The sequence below is a fragment of the Pristis pectinata genome, chromosome 5 (assembly GCF_009764475.1).
Source record: "Pristis pectinata isolate sPriPec2 chromosome 5, sPriPec2.1.pri, whole genome shotgun sequence".
Taxonomy (NCBI): Eukaryota; Metazoa; Chordata; class Chondrichthyes; order Rhinopristiformes; family Pristidae; genus Pristis; species Pristis pectinata.
The window spans coordinates 10,139,809-10,162,622 of NC_067409.1; the positions used below are offsets into that span (position 1 = coordinate 10,139,809).

Here is a 22,814-nt window from a genome sequence, read left to right on the forward strand (position 1 = left end):
CTGTCAGTTGCACAGGTTGATGCCAGTGAAGAGGGTAAGGGTTATGAACAATTGAGCCTGCTCAATTTACAACATCACAGTATTCATTAAATAAGATAGAATTGAATATACATCCCCAAATAGCTAAGTACAAAGTGCAGAAATGGAGTATCGAGGTACAGATATTCACTAGACCGATTCCAAGGATGAGGGATTTTACCTACAGGGCTAGGCCAGAGAAGCTGGGACCATCCCCTTGTACCTAACAAGGTGAGGAGGAAAGGTGTTCAAGATCATTACTGGTTTACATTCAACTCATCTATATTGTTATGAATGTTGTCTGCATTCAGATAGATCCTTCAATTTTGCCTTTTACCATTTTTCCCTATTCTAATTGGAGGTATAATCTTGTTTGCATGCACTATTTCTTCTTGACTCACAAGTTATCATTATCCATTTTATTACCACGCCTTGCCCTTTTTCTTTAACTTCCTTAATTTCCTCTCAACTAACCCTTCTTTTCTTCCCCATCTTCTCTCTACAACCCAATTTTGTTTAATGCTTTTTGATGGCCATAGTTTTTTCCATTTGCTAGGAGACTGGTACTAATTCCATTCAAGTGAAGCCTGTCTCAGTGGAACAGTTCCGTCTTCACCCAGTACTGGTGCAAGCAGCTCACGAATTGAAACCCTTTTCGCCTACAACTCTGATTTTACTAACTCCAGATCAATTTGCATGTGACTAACACAATCTAGAGATTATCTTGTGGTTCTGCTTTTTAAAACTTGATCTGTATCTGGTCATGCGTCTTTATCAGAATCTCCACCTCAGCCCTACTTATGTCATTGATTCCATGTGGAACATGAAAACTGTACCTTTCTCATCTCACTCACAAGTTTCTCTCCAGCCGTGAGATGATGTTTTAATTCTGCTGCTGGACAGACAACACAGCCTTCACAACACAGGCATATTTGGAGAGATCATTAACTGTTCCCTATCACTATTGCATCCCTGGTCTCTGCCCTGACTTGAATGGCCTTCTATACCCTGGTGCCATGGTCAGTTTATGCAACCTCCTGCAGTCTCTGCTCGTCTGCAGAGATGAGGAGAAATTTCTTTTGTCAGAGAGTGGTGAATCTGTGGAATTTGTTGCCCCGGGCGGTTGTGGAGGCAAAGTCATTGGGTGTACTTAAGGCAGAGATTGCTAGGTATCTGAGTAGCCAGGGCATCAGTTATGGTGAGACAGCGGGGGAGTGGGGCTAAATGGGAGAATGGATCAGCTCATGATAGAAGGGTGGAGCAGTATAGATGGGCCGAATGGTCAACTTCTGATCCTTTGTCTTATGGTCTACATAGGCTGCAAGTACTTTGTACCCATTGGACAAGTACAAACTTGAGACCCTTTCAACACTTTGACCTCACAATCTACCTCATCCTGGCCTTGCACCTTATTATCTGCCTGTACTTCTTTGTAACTGTATACTGCATTCTGTTATGGCTTCTCCCTTGTACTACTGCGATGTACGGATGTGGTGAAATCATCTGTATAGATGGCATGCAAGTTTTTCCACTGTACCTCGGTACATGTGACAATAATAAACCAATTACCTAGAGGATCCCTACATCTGGCTCACTGGCAGTCACACCCTGTATTCTTCCTGACTGACCAAGTCTGCAGAGGTTTATCTGTGACTGTTTCTTGGAAGAGTGCCCAGGTAAACTTCACCCTTCCAGCATAGATTAAAGTGCCCAAATCTGTCTCCAGTTCATCAACTCTGGCTGAAGTTACTCCAGCTGCAGTACCATGGATCTCAATTGTTTCAGACCACATTTGGAGTACTGAGAGCAGTTTTGGGCCACATATCCAAGAACGTGCTGGCAATGGAGACGGTCCAGAGGAGGTTTATGAGGATGATCCCAGGAATGAAAGGGTTAACATATGAGGAGTGTTTGATGTCTCTGGGCCTATACTTGTGAGTTTAGAAGGATGAGAGGGATCTCATTGAAACCTCCCGAATATTGAAAGGTCTGGATAGAGTGGATGTGAAGAGGATGCTTCCAGTAGTGGCAGAGTCTAGGACCAGAGAGTACCCTCAGAATAGAAGGATATCCCTTTAGAATGGCGAAAAAGAGGAACTTCTTTAGCCAGAGGGTGGTGAATCCATGGAATTCATTGCCACAGATGGCTGTGGAGGCCAAGTCATTGGGTATATTTAAGGCAGAGATTAATTGGTTCTTGATTAGTAAGGATGTCAAAGGTTATGGGGAGAAGGCAGGAGAATGGGGTTGAGAGGGAAAAATAAATCAGCCATGATCGAATGGTGCAGCAGACTCGAAGGGCGGAATAGCCCAATTCTGCTCTTATGTCTTATGGTTTCCATCGCCATCCTTGTCCCTTGCACACCAGAGTCTACATTCTGTAGATACTGACTCAGTGGGCACTACTCACTGTGTTTCAGCAAAACTCAGATTTATAGCCCCAAGTAGCTTGAGTAACTACAGTTAACCAGTTCTAACTGGATACCAAGTTAACTGCAACACAGGCAGGCTACTAATTTTCATTTCAAGTGATAAAGAAAGGTTAAAGGAAATTAACAGCAAAACTAAATTAAACAATTAAATTTCCCAGATGAAATCATCACAACTTTCCAATCCACTCTTTGTCTTCATAAGAAAATATTCCAATTCGTCTTTCTCAAACACAGAGTGACAGACCTCAGAGAAATCTATCTGGCATGGCTTTGTCCACCAACTTCTACACAACTTGATGTAGCTTCTGCCTTTGCACCATCTGTAATATTTGATCTCTTCCCTTTCATATGACATAAATAGCTTCACACTTGAATATTCAGTCCAATGGCCTCTTGGGTTTGCCAAGTGGAGAAATGAGTTGCCTCACTTAACAGATCTCAACGGGCAGGTGGATGTGATGTGTTCCATTGTTGGACTCATGGTTATAACTGCACTTTGGATCATCCAGCTTCCCCCTTTTGTGGAGTAGGTGGCCTCAAAGTCCCTGGCCTATGTAGATTCTGTTGAGGTTGTCCATCGTTTTGAAGCCAGGGACCTCTAACAAGGGATCAGCATTCAGTTATTAGCTCTCTGCATTGGGTGTCCCCTGCAAACCCTTCCATTTGAATAACAGGTTTGTGCTCATGAAGTGGATATCGGTCACTGATTTTAGGCAAGTGGCAAAAGAAAGAATCAAAGGGAAGTTGACTGTGAGTGAATGTTGCAGGACCATGAATGGGAATACCTCCAGTTCAATATATTCTAAATGCTGCTAATAATCTGAGTAAAACCTTGTCAAATAACTTCATGGAAGTCCAGGTTGATAACAGAACTATACACTCCTCTATTCTGCAGGTTGATAAACTCCTCAAAACAAACCCTTAGTGTAGATTAATGGCAAAAGGAATCAAAGGGCAATTGATGGTCACTTGTGAGGGACAATAAGGTGAAAGGATATGGGTAATACGACTAATTGATTTGCCCTCCTGAGATGGTGTGGACCTGATATGTCGCATAGCCTCCTTCTGTAATAAGTATAAAAGCTTTTCAGCTGGACTGAGACACAGCACATCATTCACAAGTTCATGCTCTCTCTGATTGGCTCCTATTCTACAACTTGCTTAGACCCAACAGGAACTTCCTGACAATTGAGATTAAACTATGTTCTTTGTAGCCCTGTTCCTTTCTCACTATTGGTGCATATTGGGTTAAGTAAAATGCACTCCGATGTCCAAGAATGACAAGCAAATAATTTCACAAATGAAAGATGAAGATGAACAGATCAAGAAAAATACTGCTGTCTAGATAATTGGGTAGGAATGGAGCAGTTATCACTTAATAACCAGAAGCAAATGAAGCAACTGGCACCACAGAAATTTGGAGTTCACATTAAGCAGGAGACTGGCAGAATTCCAGATTTTAAATAAGCTGCTGAACAGGTCATAAAGGACTACTTGCACATAAAAGAAAATTGCCAAAACATCTTTTGAACATTACAATTATACACTTTGCAAGAAAGAAAAATATAATATTTCAGTCTGCCTTTAACACTTTTCTTTAGTGCAATGACATTTAAACATTTTTTTCTTCCACATAAAAGAAATATTTTTCCTTTTGAAATCAGCTAATAAAAGAGCTGTCACAACAGTGGAATCAGCTCCTGTTTCTCTATTGCATCTCGCACATTAGCTCTTGCCATTTTGCAATGACTTGACTCCCTGTAAAGGTTGACATGATGACTTCAGCATATGCTTTCACAAAAAAAAACTCCTGTGAAAAAACTGCGAGAAAATGTTGGATGAAATGTAGCAGCAGGAATCCTTTAGTGGGCTGCCAGAGCAGGTTGATTTATTTGGAAATGTTTTAAAACAAATAAATCTAGTCTTTGAATGAGTTTAGCCCAGACACATTGCCAGAAGTCAACCGCTGACATATGGCAACTTGTCTACAAAACATACACTATAATTCTAAAGGTTTCTGTTGTCAACATTTCATTTCAATAAAATCACCAATTAAAGCAGAAGGAAACATCAACAACTTAAGAATACTCATTCTCTCCACTTCTTTCTCCACTGATTACTGTTGACATCCTCCTGTTCCACCCTGAACCTGGTTCCTCCCACCAGGTGTGGCACCTCTTGCCTTCGGACTGCCTCTCCTGTGGCGGCAAACATGCCCTCAGAACAGGCTGGTTGGGATTACGATTTGACAAGCGGGTAACAATAAGAAGGAAAGGAGATGTGGATAAAAACCCATAATTTTCCTGTGGTGCCATGGATGAGAAAAAGGCTCATTTATTCAACCTTTACAAGGGCAACTAGTGATAGACTTACACCAAGGCCAGTGTTCAATGTATCATGCAACATGTGGCTTTTCTTGCATTTCATCCAGTCATTTCGTTTAAGTTCAGTATTTTCTGATCTTATTTCAATACCTCACATTTGCTGACTTTCTCCCTATTACTAGCTAGCACGTATCTTAGGATTTCAACAATAAAACGAGGATAATGTAATCATAGGGAGATAGTGCAGATCAGGATACTGAATCTAACGCTAATGTAAATCAGCAACTGGGCTGAATCAATATTCAGGACTAATGACATGAACTGTTTGGACCAAATGGTCTTTTATTTAAAGAATTAAGAATCATAGGAACATCTTCCATTTTGCACAAAGCAGCACTGTTGGGATGAATACCGCAGTACTAAAGTTACACTTGTACTCTCGTAATGTTATATCATGCTACAGATTGGCTTACCACTCCAAGTAACCCAGAGCCAACACTTATCCTTTCTGTCAAAGAATGTAGATAAAGTGTTACCATAGAATATCCCAAGTTTAGCCCAGCCATTAGCTACTTACGCTTTGGGTCGGATCCATCTGGACTGCTAAATCCAGCATCCTTTGCTGACACCCAGGCAGCAAAGCAGTCACTCTCGTCTAAAGTAATTGTCAACATCTACCAGAAAGAAACAGAACACAAACACAAATTTAGACACCACTAATTAGGCAGATGGAAAAATCTACAGCTTTGCATCTTATCACAGCAGCATTGATAACAAAACTTTAATCTAGCTCGTTATCTCCTGTCTAGGCATTTTTCTTAATAATGTTCTCTGTTTATAGGATTTCTCAGTAATCCATTGCACCATACTTCTCAATAAACTTAAAAGCAATGACGCCATGATAATCTTGTAACGCGAACTTTATCACAACCCAAGGACTTGGAAAATGCTGGATAACAATATGCACACTGAACACAGCCCCAACAGAAACAGTGACCAAAAGTAAGCAATTGCAGTTCCCATGCAAATTTAAAACAAATCATCGAGTTGCTAGGAACACGTTGCAACTTGCTCTTTAGAAACCCAGTGACCCTCCTAATCTGCTCGAGTTTTATTCTCAAGGATTAGAAGATGGCAGATATTGCAAGTAGTCAGCTCGTTGCAATAAAAAGTATAGTTTCAATTTTCTTGGAACTTAACGGTGAATTGGGTGCAATATGCAAGCTATGGTTAACTCCAAGGTTGACTCGTAAATGCCTCCTCAGTTCAGGGGTAATAAGGTACGGGCAATAAATGTTGGCAACAACCTGATCCCATGAATGATGAAATTAAAGTAGTTAAAGGCTGATCTGTGGTTGGGTTGATGTGAATAAATTGATAGGTTGGGGTGAAAATACTTCTTTGTAGACACTGATTGGGACTGTGCCTGACTGAGGGAGTGGCAGAAGAGCTAAGAACAAAAGTTTAACACTGAATTAGTATAAAGTTTAAGAAATTCTTAAAGAACTAAATAAGTTATCAAAACTTTGGATGACAGAAAGACACTGGATTTTGACACCAGTGACAAGATATTACCAAGAGGTTAAAATCAATGCTAGGTGATAGGGATGGAGATAGGGCCTCTATAGACAAGATCAAAATCAAGAACAAAGACATGAAAGGAATCACCGAGAAAGATATCTCTTTCAAAAGATATTCAATAAAGCTATAAACAGCACTTGCATGAAAAATTGCAAATCTGAATCTGCTTCCAACGATGCTTTTTCATATTTCTGTGCTCTGTAACATAGTGGATAGAGTTAATTATATAATTACTCTCAAGTCAATAGTTTCTTAGATTTTCTAATCAAATATTTGCCTCACAATGTCACTGCTACAAAATCTACTGAAGTAAAATGTACAGCTGACTTTACAGTGAACAATTAGCCACCAGGGAAATCAGTTATCTACAAACTTACTTAGAGAGTTCTTGGACCACTACAATCCAGGAATGTGTAGGCTTCTAACCAGACAGATCTTTTTAGAAGGAAATCACATTTTAGAAGACAGGGCTTCAGACATACTCAGAAGTCCTTTCATTCAATATAATTGTATAGAAAAAGCTTGCAAGAGCAATTATGTTCTTCAGAAAGTAAAACTAATAAACTGTCCAGGAAAAGTAGAAAAAATATTAACAAAAAACAAAAAAGCTGATAAAAGGTGACAGAAGATTAAAGATTAAATTGAGGATTAGCAACAGGAGTTTATATCAGAATTATGAAGCTCAACAGTGGCACAAAGGGACAGGCAGGAAAAGCTTCAACTGAAAAAATAAAGCCAATGTTTTGCCCAAGTGAATTTAATGAGAAATGTTCTTGGTTTCAGTTACAAACTAAATGAGCTGCTACTGCTGCCCTTTTCAAGCAGACAACCTTAAAGACGCCATTCTTGCTTCCTTTGTTTAAAATAAAACACCTACAGGATTTACCTTAATATGAACAGCTTGAGGGATAAAATTACGGCCGTCAGGAACAGTAGACGACATCAGTCCAAGACATTTCATTCTTACAATTATTTGGTTCCTTAAGTCAAGAACATTTAAAGGAAAAAAATTCCTCTACTAATGAAACACTGAAACTACTATAATGTTCTTCCTTCTTCTGTGTATCCCCTCCCCCCATTTACAAAAACCTTTACAGCAGATCTGTAGTTCCACTATAGAGTTGACTGAGAAGACAGAATGGCCCAGAGCAGAAATATATTGCACATAACCTTCCTACCTCTCTGCAACTCAACCACGGCAAATTAATGAACTAGTTTCCAAGCAGATAGCATATTTCATCACTAAGATCACAAAGAGGGAAAATAAAACAAATGACACCTGGTATTTTTTTTAAATGTGGAGAGGTATAGTGGGGCAGTCAGCTATTTGATATAGGATATAGATACATTAGAAACAAATCTTGGGCAGACCCTCAGGATCAAGTAGAGTCACTTTGGTTTAGCGGGTTCTGAGATGGCTAATGGGGTTGATCTGGGAACTGTAGACTCCTACACAGACAGGGCAGGTGGTGGCTGATGGGACAAATGGCTAAATTGAGAGTTTGTCCAATCCTTTTGCTGCTCACACAGACCTTCTTTGTGCTCCTGATATATGATCTTGAGATTCTCAAAACCATCCCGAATACTGAAGTTTTGATCTTCAAATTCCCAGTTCCGCAATCGGCTAAAGTCTATGCTGGCACATTGAAGGTGGTGGTGAATTCCATCATGGATGTTTGCCTTTACCAAGAGGTGCTACCCAAGAAATGGATGGAGAGGCAGTCAATGCCCACCAGAAAAAACACTCCAAAAACACTCCAACCAGACTTTATGCTTGACGCGAGCACACTTGACAGCAGCCAATCCGGGAAAGCTTTGCCACCAATCTTGACCAACAATTCAAGAAAGCCGTATCCCAATTCAAAACTAACATGACCTCAGGAGCAGATAGTATTCCCACTTAAATCTTAACATTCAATACTGACCACTGTCAGTCACAAAGCCACATCCTCATTGCACACATCTTGGAAGAGGAGGATATTCTAGGAGGCTATCTTCAAGAAAGAAAATGAGCCTGACTGTGGTATGGAGGGGTCTCCCTGCTTTCTGCCATACGGAAGTCATCACCAGAGCCCTCCTCAACTGCCCACTCCCAGTGGCAAAATAGCTGCTCCCCAGCTCACTGTGTGGATTCTGTCCATCCAGAGGCACAGTGGATATAATCTTCAAAGTACAACAGTTCCAAGAAAAATTCAGGGAGCAGCCCCACCCAATATTAGAAATAATGCACTGAAGTATTAAAGGGTACAGAATCATCAGGTGTGACGGAGAGGGGGAATGTAAAAGAGGAGGAGGCATTACAATATTAATTAAGGAGTCTATTACTGCAGTGATGAAGGAAGATATCCTCGAAGGTTCTTCAAATGAGTAGAACAAAAAGGAGGCAATCACTTTTCTTGAGGTACTGTATACTACAGGACTCCTAATAGTCAGATAGAGGAGCAGATATGTACACAAATCACAGAGAAATGTAAGAGCAGTAGAGTTACAGTACTAGAGGATTTTAATTTCCCAATATTGACTTGGGGTAGAAGCTTTTTGAGCCAGTACATTGGCATTCCGACTAGAGAATGGGCGGTACTAGATCTAATATTAGGAAATGCAGCTGGGAAAGTGGCTGGAGTGTCAGTGGGACAGCATTTTGGAGAGAGTGACCATGACTCTATAAGACAAGACCCAGCAAAAGCAGAGTGGGAGCAGCTACTTGAACAGTGTATGATAGTACCCTTAACGTCACAGAATATCTCAGCATTGAAGACAATGCAGAATATCAAACAACTCTACTAAGAAAATGTACCCTCCATCTTAATATTAATTTTGACAACAGTATACTCAATACATTAATCTGAGCTACTTATTTTCTAAAATTATTTCTAAATTATTTCATAGCATTACACATAAAATGCAAAATTTGATTTGCATTTCTTCTCCAAAATTCTCTTCAACATTTTTCTATACTACCTTGAACACATTCATTCCTTCACAACCACTGGATCAGAATCCTGGGCACCTCTCCCAACACCATCGTGATTGCAGCAGTCCAATGAGAAAGTCCTTCACTTTCACAGGGGCAACTTGCGTGACCTTGCTGGTGGCAAATCACCATACAAAGAAAAGTGGGATTCAGTCACAGCGACAAAAAAAAATCAGAACTTACCCCTGTTTTTAAGTCCACTGAGAACCAGTTTGGCACATAAACCATTTTAAACCTTTTCTTGATTTCTTCTTCAAATTCTACTTTTCCAAGGTCTTCCACCTTGCAAGCCTGTCAGGGAGTGCATGAACCATTAAAGCTTGCAGTATCGATTCATAGATGCATAGAATTATACAACACAGAAACAGGCCCTGGTCACAGACCCCCCAGTCTCAAAAGCAACCCTCCACTACCACTCTCTGCCTCCCACCACCAAACTAATTTTGTATCCAATTGGCTAATTCACCCTGGATCCCATGTGTTCTAACCTTCTAGACCAGCCAAACATGCAGGAACATGTCAAAGGCCTTGCTAAAGTCCATGGAAACAATGGACCACCCTACCCTCGCCAATTTGAAAGATCTCTTGAATTAGGGTTAAACATACATGAAGACACAAGAGACTGCAGATGCTGGAATCTAGAGCATCAAACAATCTGATGGACGAACTCAACGGGTTGAGTTGGAGACACTCGAGACTGCAGTCCCAATGCAGGGTTTCAATTTGAAACAACAACAACAACAACTCCTTTCTTCCCACAGATGGTGCTCAACCTGCTGAGTTCCTGTTTATTGCTTAAAAATACATGAACCTGGGTTCCCGAGACCAGAGTACCTCTGTTAAATTTGCAAAAGCAGTCTTATCACTTGGTTTCAACCAGCTCAACGTTTGGATTGCAGAAAGTGTGAGGGAGTCAAAAGCTTTCCTCAAAAGTTGAGTGATTTCACAAAAAGGTTCTATTTACATTCAGTACAGCTCTCTCAGTACCCTCCTTTAATATATTAAATAACAATTCTTTGTTGTTCACAAGCTCTCTGTAGTAGATATATTTTTTAACAAGGTTTAGTAAATCAAACAGTTTTGACCCAAATCAAATTCATTCGGCTAGATCACACTGGTTTTGTGGCTGAACTAAATTTTTGCAGTCACGTAGTTCCTAATGCACAGAAGGTATCACTGCCCTGGCATACACACAGGGCACAGTGGGCTGTGCACAGCAACTAGACTGGCAGTGATAAGTTAAGTCCCACCGCAGACCACCCTGGCCTCCTGACAGATCATGCTGTTAGAAAGCTATTTCATTCTTTCAAAATGCAAGAGACATTTGAAAAAAAAAGTAAAATTTAAAAATGATAAATTTAAAAACAAATTAAAGAGCTATTAATTAAAACTATAATACCAAAATTGTAAACAAACCTCAACTTTTAAATAAAGGTCAGCAGCTCAATTCAAATGAATGGGGCCACCCTTAGTGTGGGTAAGAACGAGGGGCAAGATATGAATTGTATCTGGCTCCTTGGCTCAGCATCTTACAAAATTCAGAGGGGAGTCCAGAGCAGGGCGAGAGATCAGATGCATGTATACTCCTGACCTCTATGGCAGGCTGCAGAGGTAGAAGATCGCTACATGCTACCATGGGCTCTTACGTTAACCAGTAGTTCTTTGCAAACCTGCCAGCAGACAGTCATTAAAAAGTTATTCAAGGCAAACACACAGAATAAAAATTACACAAATTATACAAGACAGTGAAGACAGAAAAAAAGACTGCAAAAACAAGACCTTAGTGCAAAAAAAAAATAAAGACACAACCAGAGACAAATCCACGGTACTGCAAGAGGCGGTCTGTAGTGTCCAACCTTAATGCCCACTTCCAAGTGGAACCGTTCTCATGTTGTTGTAATAAAGATTAGGTAAACCCCGACAAATCAGGTTATATAGGTCAATCCATAATAAGCAGCACCCATTACATTTGATAGTGAAGGGCAGGAGGGAAGGTTTAATTGTAACCAGTTCCTGCGGTTAGGACAATAGATCTCAAGCAGCAGACGTGTATGTGCATTTACCTTCAGTACATCCCAGAATGCCACAATGTTGTTGGTATCTTTGGTTACGATGTGTCTCTTATCATTCAGTATATGGCACTGGATGATGCTGGCACCCCCTAGAGACAGGGAGAGAAAATTGTAAATATAATGCCAGTTAAAAAAAATGCATGTGGTAGAGACCACCGAGTACCACTGGTACAGGAACAGGCCAATTAATCCAATAGGTCCACACCGGTATTTACATGTCAAAGGAACCCTTCCATGAGTATCTGTACAAAGTCTTTGAGAGAGCATTTCACCGAGTCAGAGTGATATAGCACAAAACCAGGCCCTTCGGCCCACCATGTTTCTGCTGACGTTTTTGCCCATCTGCACTGATCTTATTTGCCTGCGTTAAGATTGTATCGTTCTACGCCTTGTCTACTTAACTGGCTGTCTAATTGCCTCTTAAACATAGTAGCTGTATCTGATCCCACCACCTCCTCTGGCAGTGCATTCCAGATAGCAACCACTGTGTAAAACACTTGCCCCTCAGATCACCTTTAAAATTCCTTCCTCTCACCTATGCCCTCTTGTTTTTGATACAACAATGAGTAAATGTTTTTGACCATCTATCCTATCGATGCTTTTCATAATCTTACATACTTCTATCAGATCACTTCTCAGCCTCTTTTGTTCCAGGGAAAACAAGCCCAACATATCCAATCTCCCCATAACTGAACTCCTCCAATCCAGGCAACATCCTGGTGAATCTCATCTGCATTCTCACTAGCACAATCCCAACAGAATTCATCATTGGTCACTTATGTTAAGCATTTGTAAGAGCATTAGTCAGCAGCTGCTCTGATCTTTCCACACATCTGAGACACAAGAGACTGCAGATGCTGTAATCTGGAGAAACAAGCAAACTGCTGGAGGAACTCAGCAGCTCAGGAAGCATCAGTGAAGGCAAAGAGATGGTTGACTTTTCAGGTTGAGACCCTGCAGCATCTGCAGCCTCCTGCGTCTCCATTTATCAGCATCCAACCTCTTGCCTCCCCTCCCCGGCTCCATCTGCCCCTTTCTCCCTCTCTCCTTCCGTCTCTACCAATCACCTACCAGGGCCATCGTCTCCCAACTTTACCCTAACACCTCTTAGATCCATCTACCTATCATCTCCTCCTCATCTGGTTCCACCCATCACTTGCCAGCCCCTTCTTCTACATTTGGTTCTGTTGACTTCAATGAATCTGACTGCGTAACTGCTACGTATCCTCCCATGCTGGTAACTGCATCCATTTCCCCTTGTCATTTATACTTGCTGATTTGCATGTGCAAGGACAAATTTCAGGAAAATTGATTTACAGGATGTGGACATTTTTCAGGAACAGTGTTTAGACTGTTTCCACATCCTTTTTATCACTGGTTTAATTTTCCAAGGCAGCAAACCCTGACCAAGCATTGGACTAGAAATCTAATCTTCAAATACAAGTTAATTGAAAACCTAAATATTACAGAAAATAGTCACATCCACCAGTATCCCAGTAACCACCCTTTCTTTCAAACAGGTGCTTTTTTTTGGCATTGTACATGGTGTATTAGCACAGACTGCAGGCAACAAGGAGAGATACTCAGTTTAAATCTGGTTAGTTACAGTACTAAAAATTCAATTTTAGAATAGATGAGACTGAATCAGTTGATGCAATGTATTTGGACTTTCAGAAGTTCAAAGATGCCACACAGTAAGATATTAAAGTTCAATTTCATGGGGTTGGAGGTAATATATTGGCATGCACTGAGGATTGGTTAATGAGCAGAAAACAGAGCAGGTATAACATCAGTTTTAAGCTGGGAGGTTGTGAGCAGTGGGGTATCACAGGGATCAGTTCTGGGACCCCAGCTGTTCACAATCTATGTCAATAATATGGTTGAGGGGATTAATTGTAATGTATCCAAGTTCATTGATGAATCTAAACTGGGTGGCATGGCACGGCACAGTGGGCTGTAAGAATGCAGAGAGGCTTCAAGGAGTTATAAATAAATTAACTGAATGGGTGAGGATATGGCAGATTTTTTTTTAAATGACGAGAGACTGATATTCAGAAGGACCTAGGCATCTCTGTAGACAAATCACTGAAAGTTAATATGCAGGCACAGCAAGCAATTAGAAAGGCACGCAGATTGTTACCCTTCACTGTGGGAAAATTTAAGTACATAAGGAGGAGAGATGTTTTGCTCCAATTACAAAAGGTGTCACCGAGACCCCATTTGGGATACCTTATACATCCGGTCTCCCCACCAAAGAATGGATATAAGTGCTATAGAGGGATGGAGAGTTTGTTATACAAGGAGAGTTCAAACAGACAGTGCTGACACTCTCCAGAGTTTAGAAAGAGAGATGCAATTTCAATTGAAATATTCAAAATTCTTAGGATGCTTGGTAAGTGCAAGGATGATGGTTTCCCTGACTGGGGTGTCTAGAATCTGCTTAGTTTAAAAAAAAGGGGTTAGTCCTGCAGGAATAAGATGGGAAGAAATTTCTTTACCTAGAAAATCTTTGGAATTCTTTACCAGAGGGACCTGCGGAAGCACAGTTGCCGAATACATTAAGACAGAGATCACTGGATTTTTAGATATTAAGAGGATTAAGGGATATGGAGCTGGTGGAGGAATGAAAGGCTGAGGTAAAAGATCAACCATGATCTTACTGAAGGTGAAGCAGCCAGAAGGGGCCAAATAGGCTCCTGCAGTTTCAGAGGAAATAGCAGGTGGTACTGTTTCCTGCCAGCTTTAACTGGCAGAGAGTATTGAGTTTGGGAAATGCTGTCAGGGCAGTATTCAAATGGCAGGGCTCAAGTCACATTTGGCATTTCTCGTGGCTGAACATCAGAAAATAAGTTTCACAGATAGTTAATGCTAAACAATGAAACAAAAGGCATTAATTTCACTGGCCAAGATACCAGTTGCCTTTCAGCTGGAGGGCAATATATACATCATTAATATCTTGCAGTATCTCTGCCTCTGTGTTACATCAAACTAGCACATAAATGTAACAACTAGTTAGCCTGAATTCCAGTCTTGATTTTACAGCAGAGGATGGTGGGCACACACGTTCCAGAGCCGAGTACACCCCTGGCATAGAATCCTCCCCTGACACCCATGAGGATGAATGGTTTGGTTTACAGAAGACTATTTCTGTGTATGAAGAAGGCTGCTTCTTCACCAAGGAAGCAAAAGAAAATCTGAGAGAAAGCCTGCATTTTAGAGTTCAACAAAACTTCTTTTATTGAAGACACTGAATTTAACTATTAAAATATCCAAACTTTTGTAGATATTTTCTTCATCAGAATGAAAGCTGGGGAAAGTTGGACAGGGTGGCAGAGGTAAACTGTGTGTGTTCCAGTTCAAAGAGCAGCAAGTTGAGGCCAGCGTGTATTACATGGCGCTCAAGCTGCTGCAGGGCCTTGAGTCCACAGAAGCGGAAGGCTCAAGGCTTTACTGGCCAAACTGGTACTCAGTTTGTTTCGGGCAGCTGCTGAAGGCCAGCAATTCACAAGCCAGAGCCAGCCTCTGGGGGCAGCCCAAGGCTTGTCAGGATACAATTCAAGCCAGTCGTTTTGCCAACACCATCACAGAGAACATCACGCAGTTCAGAGAGACTTGGCTCAGAGTGCAGGGAGTCCTTATGGTGCCATGCTGATCGGAGATTTGACTGTGGTGCAGACATCCTCAAACTGACTGCTCCATTTAAAAAATTTTATCTGACGGTCAGATTACCTTTCTTCAAATCTCCTTAAACAAAAACTTACACCCTAATTATACACATATTAATGGATTCTAATTAACAATAGAAATGTTTTTTTTTCCATTGATCTGGAGGAAGTATGAGGATGTTTATCTGTTGATATTTATCTGAGGATGTTTGATAAAGTGAAATCCCACGAAACCAAATAAGTTGAATTCAAGTTAAGTTCTTAAGGACAATGTTTCTATCGTCATCAAGATTGTGTAATACTTAGTACCAATTAAACAACTATGTTGGAGAAGTTTCATTGCAAGCATTAGCTTTCTCAAGATATGTAGTTTACCCTAACGATGGTGTTGGAGAAAATGTGAGAGTCCATTATAAAAGATATAACAGCAGAGCACTTGGAGAAGAGTGACAGGATTAGATTACGTCAACATGGATTCATGAAAGGGAGATCCTACTTGTTAAATCTACTGGAACTTTGAGGGTTTAATTAGAACAGATGAGGGAGAACTAGTGGATGTAGTGCATTTGGACTTTTCTAAAAGCTTTTGATAGGGTTTCACATAAGAGATTACCATGCCAAATTAAAGCACAGGAAATTAGGGGTAAAGTGCTGACATGGGTAGAGAACTGGTTGGCTGACAGGAAACACACAATAGGAATAGGTCCTCTTCTGATTGGCAGGCATTGACTAGTGGGGTGCCATAGGGATCAGTGCTAGGACTCCAGCCATTCAGGATGAGGGAATTAAATATAATACCTCCTAGTTTGCTGATGACACATAGCTGGGCGGGAGGACCAGCCCCGAGGAGGATGCAGAGAAGCTCCAGGTTGATTTGAACAGGTGAGGAAGTGGGTGGATACATGGCAAAAGCAGTTTAATGAAGGTAAATGTGAGGTTGTCCACTTTAGTGGCATCAATAGGAAGGCAGATAATTATCTGACTAGCAATAGATAGGAAAGTAGGGAGGTGAATTGAGACTTGGGTGTCCCTGTGAACCAGTCGCTGAAAGTAGGTGTGCGGGTGAAGCAGGCGATTAAGGCAGCAAATGGTACTTTCATAGTGAGGGGCTTTGAGTACAGGAGCAGGAATATCATGCTGCAATTGTACAGGGTCTTCATGAGACCACACTTTAGAGTATTGGGTACAACTTTGGTCTCCTTCTCTGAGGAAAGATCTGCCAGATTCCTGGGCTTGTAGGGCTGATGAATGAAGAGAGTTTGGGTGAATTGGCTTCTAATCACTAGAATTTAGAAGATCAAGAAGGAATCTCATAGAAAACTATAAAATACTAGATAGAATTAGACTAGATCGATTGGGTGCTGAGGGAGCCTAAGACCAGGGATCAGAGTTTAAGAATAAGGGGCAAGCCATTTCAGACTGAGATGAGGAGAAATTATCTTCTTCCAGAGAGTGGTGAATCAATGGAATTGTCTACCAGTCATTAAAACAAACTCCTTGAATATATTTAAAGGGCAAAGGAATCAAAGAATATGGGGAGAAAGCTGGAACAGGGTATTGAATTTGAATGATCAGCCATGACCATACTGAATGGTGGAGTAGACTCGAAGGGACGAATGGCCTAGTATTGCTCGTTTTTCTGTTTCTTATTTATTAAAAAAAAAGGAGCAGAAGAGACTGGAATATAACGTTTCACCTGGGTTCAAGCACTGAGAAAACACTATACACCAGTATCCATGCAGCATTCAAACAAGTCATTATTTACTTGACTACTCATGGTAAATTATTTCAAGCTATTTCAAAACACTGTTAAACCATATTATTTATTCATTGTTGATAGCAAACCGCACAGGGTTTTATGGTCTTATCCACTGAATAACTCGGCTGTGCAGATCCAGATGTCTCTGGGTTTGGTCACCAGTCTGTTTTGCAATGGCTGATTTCAGCTGAGGCAACCAAGCTACAAGAATCATGAGTTACATTGAGTCGGAGGGCAATGTTAAAATCTAGGCTGACATTTTTGATGTACGATTATTAAGCAGCAAACCTCAGAGAAAGCATGAAGCAGGTTGACCTATGCCCAGATAAAACTCAGCAGCAAGAGTTGCACTAATTCACCCTTGTAAAGGTAGCTGCTGCATGCAAAAATGCACCCAAGCATGGCGAGGATGTGTGTGCCAAGGGCCACCACTACCTCAACTAATGTCCTCCCATCAACTGTCACCCTTGCCAGTTTTTCAACAGAGCATACTAGAGTGACAGACCTTCCCTTGTGCATCCCCACAAAGCAAGCTTGCAATTTCTATCAAGTGCAATTGCCACACAGAGGCTAGAAACTGCGAAGAATCAAAGTTATAATGCTGTTGTTAGATATTTAACATGCATCTTTTCATTTATAACACAACAACATCATTGTCCCTTGGCTACATAACATCTAATTATGCAAAAATAATGGGACAAACTGAATCGCAGCATGGACAACAACCCATAGTGAGGCAGCTTGTAAATGGAATCCCAAAAAGCATATGAAGCAGTAAAGAGACAAGTTTCTGTAGATGCTGGAGCCTGGAGGAACTCAGTGGCAGCATCTATGGAGGGAAATGGACAATCAACGTTTTGGGTCAAGACCCTTCATCTGGGTCTGAAACAGTGGGTTTGCTAGCTGCCACAAGTACTTACATCAAAAATTGTCCCAAGTGACATACCACGTAACAGCAACCCAAGATTTAACTTTTTGGATCACTATTTAACTCCACTATTGTAACTCCATTACTGTTTTCATATTCACAGGAAAGCAAGACAAAACTTAGTCAAATTAATTCCAACATTTTATTCCCATTCAAATTAATTGAGGGATTTTGCAGCTCTCAAAGCATAATAAATTAATTTGTATTGCACATAACCCAAATGATTATTTTTATATTAAATAGAATGGATGGTACACCTAAATGACACACAATTATATATAGACAAGCTCACAATTGGCCTATTAAACTCCAATTTAGTTTCAAATGGATAGCATTAACACATTAATTTTCAACTGAAGATATGTTCATAATAAACTGAGAAAAATACTATTCTCTAAATCTATTTTTCACCAAAAGTTTGTTATCTGTGACAGCACAGTTGACAAGAAACAAAAAAGCTTTGAAACTATAACAAGGACGTTTGGAAAAACCTAGCAGCTCAGGCAGCATCAATAGGGAAAAGATAAATCCACAGATACTATTCATAACAGCAGAAAAGGAGATTGTTCAGTCCAGCAAACTTTTGCTGACTCTCTGTAGACAAATCTGATCAGTTCCATGCAACCCACACAAAATTCTGGAGGAACTCAGCAGGTCAGGCAGCATCTATGGAGGGAAATAAACAGTCGACGTTTTGAGTCAAGACCCTGCATCAGGAGTTCACGACCATATCTGTTCCCATGATGAGGCTTTCCATTACAGGTCATCTGAGATGTTCTCTTTTTTCAGTAAACTGAGTTTCCCTTCCACCACCATCAATGCTGCCCTCACCCGCATCTCCTCCATTTCCCGTATGTCTGCCCTCACCCCAATCCCCCCCCTCCCCACCACTCCCCGACATAACAGGGACAGGGTTCCCCTTGTCCTCAGTCACCACCCACAAACTTCTGCATCCCACACATCATTTCTGCAACTTCCGCCACCTCCAACGGAATCCCACCATCAGGCACATCTCCCCACTGCTTTCTGCAGGGATCACTCTCTCCGCGACTCCCTTGTCCACTCGTCCCTCCCCACTGATGACTCTCCTGGCACTTATCCCTGCAACTGTACAAAGCACTACACCTGTCCCTACACCTCCTCCCTCACCACCATTCAGGGCCCTAGACAGTCCTCCCAGGTGAGGCAGCGCTTCACCTGCGAATCAGAGGGTGTCATTTATTGCATCCAGTGCGGCCTCCTCTACATTGGTGAGACCCAATGCAGATTGGGTGACCGCTTTGTTGAGCACCTTCGCTCTGTCCGCCACAAAAACAAGGATTTCCCGGTGGTCAGCTACTTCGATTCCACATCCCACTTCCATATTGACATGTCTATCCATGGCCTCCTCTACTACCACGTTGAGGCCAGATGCAGTTGGAGGAACAACACCTCATACTCCACCTTGGTAGTCTCCAACCTGACGGCATCAACATCGATTTCTTTAACTTCTGGCAACCCCTCCATTCTTTCCCCCACTTATTTTTTTGTTTCTCCCCCTCCCCTTTGTCATCCTTCATTCCTGTGGCCCCCTCACCCATTCTCTTTCCCCTCCCCCACCCTCACAACCTGCCCATCTATTTTATTCCATGGTCTACTGCCCTCTCCTACGAGATTCCTCCTTCTTCAGCCATTTGCCTCTTCTACCCATCACCTCTCAGTTTCTTACATCACTCCCTTTCATGCCCCCTCTCCTATCCACCTACCTTCCCCCTCTCACCTGGACACAACCATCACCTGCGTGTGCTCCTCCCCCTTCCCTGACCTCCTTATTCTGGCTTCTGCCCTCTTCCTTTCCAGTCCTGATGAAGAATCTTGACCAGAAAACGTCAACTGTTTATTTCTCTCCATAGATGCTGGCTGGCCTGCTGAGTTCCTCCAGCATTTTGTGTGTTGCTCCTTTGGTACTTGACCTCCTGGTAATAATTTTTTTCTATTAAACCTACTGATAGCAAAAGAACAAGGAATTGGAGATGATCTTGGTTTCATCCTGGATGAAAATAGGGTTGGTTCGTCACTGAAGTTCACAGGCTTTACCCTTCCAAACTTTGGGTGGTGACTGAAAGTTCCAGCTCAGCATGAAGAGCTGAGCCTTACTGCAGGATATCAGTCTAATGAAAATCAACGACATTTTTGGCAAACTGCCCCATACAAAATGTATTCTTGTTCTTCAAAGAAATTCATGACTGGATTAATGGCACATACCTTTGATTACTTGTTCTGGCTGCGTGCAAAGTGGAATTAAGGGAGCACTGCAGTCATTGTCATAATCTCCAGATGCCCTGAAATTGTGAATACCCTTCATGGACTGCAAAACAAATTATGAAAACTTTGGTTAACTCATATGCACAAAAAAACTTGAGCATTGTCTCCTACCAAAAACAAAACGTGGAGTTTTCAAATAGTTTTCCATGTTTTGATGCTTTCATGGTTTCACGTTTATACTAACTGCCAACCGGTGGTGAAAAGTTACCATGGAAAGCAGGAAACGCAACTCTGCTTACAACCAGATTAGTAAATGGTGGGGCTGGCTCAAGGGGCTGACTGGTGTGCTCTCACTCCCAACCTGTATGTCCGTATGAGTGAAACTAATTGGATAGCTCCTCCACAACCAGCATAGGCACCACATCCAAACAGCCTTCTCTCGTGTTGTCTCAGTCTACGATTCCATGAACTGAAGTCTGTATGAAGTTTACTGCTCCGTCACCTGGGTCCTCAACTTTCGCACCATGCCCTTCAACATTGCTCCTTCAATCAAGTCGAGAACATTTTGCAAAGCCGTGTTAAATCCCCAAGTTTACTAATAAAACTGGACAGTTTCAAAAACTCTTGACAAAACTTTGAGATAGAAATTATTATAGGCTAATTCACTTAATACAAGCACTAAATACAAGCACTCACTAATGCCTTCGATTAGACTTAACATAGTAAATAAAATTCAGCTGGTAACCTGTTAAGTTAGTCAATTAGTTGCAGTTGCCAAGGCCAGAAGGAGGTTTTAAAGGGTTTGGAGGAGAAAGAAGAGAAACTCCAGACCGCCAAGGCCCTAAGAAAATTAATTACAAAATGTTTATCTTCTTGAATAAACTCCTTTGAATAAACTGGCCGTTCTTTACTGTTCCGCAGATCACAAGGCTATGACAGTAACTCATTGCTTAAAACATAAATCCACATAGCTTCCATAAATCTGAGGCAGGAGTGTCTATACAACATGTAAGAAACAAATTATTGGAAAGAAATTTGACCGTAAATCAGGCACCCATTTCTTCCACAGAAAACCAATAAAGTGATTAAAAAGGCATAAGGTTTTTGATTAGAAGCATAAGATGTTGAAATGTTATAAATACTGGTCGAAGAGCATCTTGAATGATGTGGGGCATCACATTTCAGCAATAACGATGAAAAGGTAGAAAAAAAGATCAAAAATGAAGAACTTTACTTATGAGGAGAGGCTGAAACATTGTTAGCATTGTTACTGGAATTAATAAGGCCAGAGGTGACTTAAGAGGCATTAAGATGTTGGAGGGTTTAAGTAGAACAAATATAGAAAACCTATCACCTCTGGCAAGTGGGTCAATACCCGAACCCTTAAATTATTGGTTAAAAAAAATTCTGAGTGTACATAGGGAAAAATTGATTCACTCAGTTGCTAGATCTGGTACACTCTGCCTGAAAAGCCGATCCCATAAATAATTAGTCACGGGTGAGGAATTTACAGGATTTGGGACAAAATGTAGGAGGCGAGGAATTAAGAATGACTGCTTTTCCAAAGAGCCAGGATAGACACAATGGGCCAAATAGCCTCCCTCTGCACCTTTCAATGATTCTAAAAAAGATCAAAAATGTGGACACAGCATTCCATAAGTATTATTTTGCAGCACAACTTTTGCCACCTCTTGTTGAATTTGGTGAGTGATTTTTCAAGTTGTTCCACTCTTCTTGAAACCAAGGTGTTCCAGTTGGACTTTTAAAAAAAATTATAACTTTAAACGTACACGTAAGCCCATCAATGTCACTTTAAGCACAGCATATTGGGGCAAGTGCAAATTTCTTGAGTAATTTTGTCCTTCCTCCATTTCAGAACTGCCACAGTAGGTTGCAGTAATTAAAAAAATCCCAAATCGGACTGAAGGAGAAAGCTGAAACCAGCCTAATATTCTACCACAGTGATACTTCCTCTTCCTGCAGCTCACTTAACTATTCCTGAGGTACTTCCTTCAATAAAAGGAAAAGGACTTGAATAGGGAAGTCCTCCTCAACAAAACAGTTTTAAACTTTGACTGCACAAAATACAATTAAGAAATAGATTAAACCATCAGCTCATCAATTGGTTCATAATTTGAATTCAAGGGCTGCTAAATAATGAAAGTACATGACTGCATGAGGCACTGCACTCAAACCACTCCCCCCTCCCCCTTCCCCCTCCCCCCTCCCCCAAAGATACTAAGTAATTAGACCTGGGACAGGCTTCTTCCACAGCGGAGATTAACAGGCCATGCCGTTTGATCAATGCTGTACCTTAAATGAATCCCTCGGATTCAAGAGCAAGGGAAAGCAGGGTCAGAAGAAACAAAGTGCACTTGTTCAAAAGGCAGACTTTACGTGCATTAATGTAGTAATAAATCAATCTTCATAATATGTCCGATTGACAAATAGACTGGGCACCAACATCAAGTACACTACAGCCTGCTTAAACACCAAGACATATTTACCCATTTATTCACAGATGATTTTGTAGTGGATACCCATATAGCTGGGGCAGGATCAGCTGATCTATCTAGCTCCATCTGCCAATTAAAACACAGAAATTAAAAAGGCATACATTTAGTTAATACTACTAGAGCAATAAAATCAAAAGTAATGCAGAGCCTACGCGTTATACACTCACACTAAAATTAAACTCCTAGGAAAGTTTAAAGTTGATTTGTACCCTGAATTTAAGTAACCCGTGTTATTAGTCATATGGCTGGTGAACAAGACAATGGTATTCTTAAAGAGATCAAGGAGTCACCAAATGTTTAG

At 41.1% G+C, this 22,814-nt stretch overlaps 1 protein-coding gene across 1 annotated transcript in view; it reads right to left on the reverse strand.

Moving 5' to 3' along the window:
* LOC127570812 (WD repeat-containing protein 48) overlaps positions 1-22,814 on the reverse strand; it is a 68,620-nt gene that overhangs the window by 23,582 nt on the left and 22,224 nt on the right. Inside the window, exons 9-13 of the mRNA XM_052016661.1 lie at positions 22,505-22,579; positions 19,998-20,100; positions 11,393-11,490; positions 9,513-9,620; positions 5,352-5,448 (exon numbers count right to left, since the gene is read on the reverse strand). Of these exons, the coding sequence (XP_051872621.1) occupies positions 5,352-5,448; positions 9,513-9,620; positions 11,393-11,490; positions 19,998-20,100; positions 22,505-22,579 (481 nt within the window). The remainder of the gene's footprint in view (positions 1-5,351; positions 5,449-9,512; positions 9,621-11,392; positions 11,491-19,997; positions 20,101-22,504; positions 22,580-22,814) is intronic.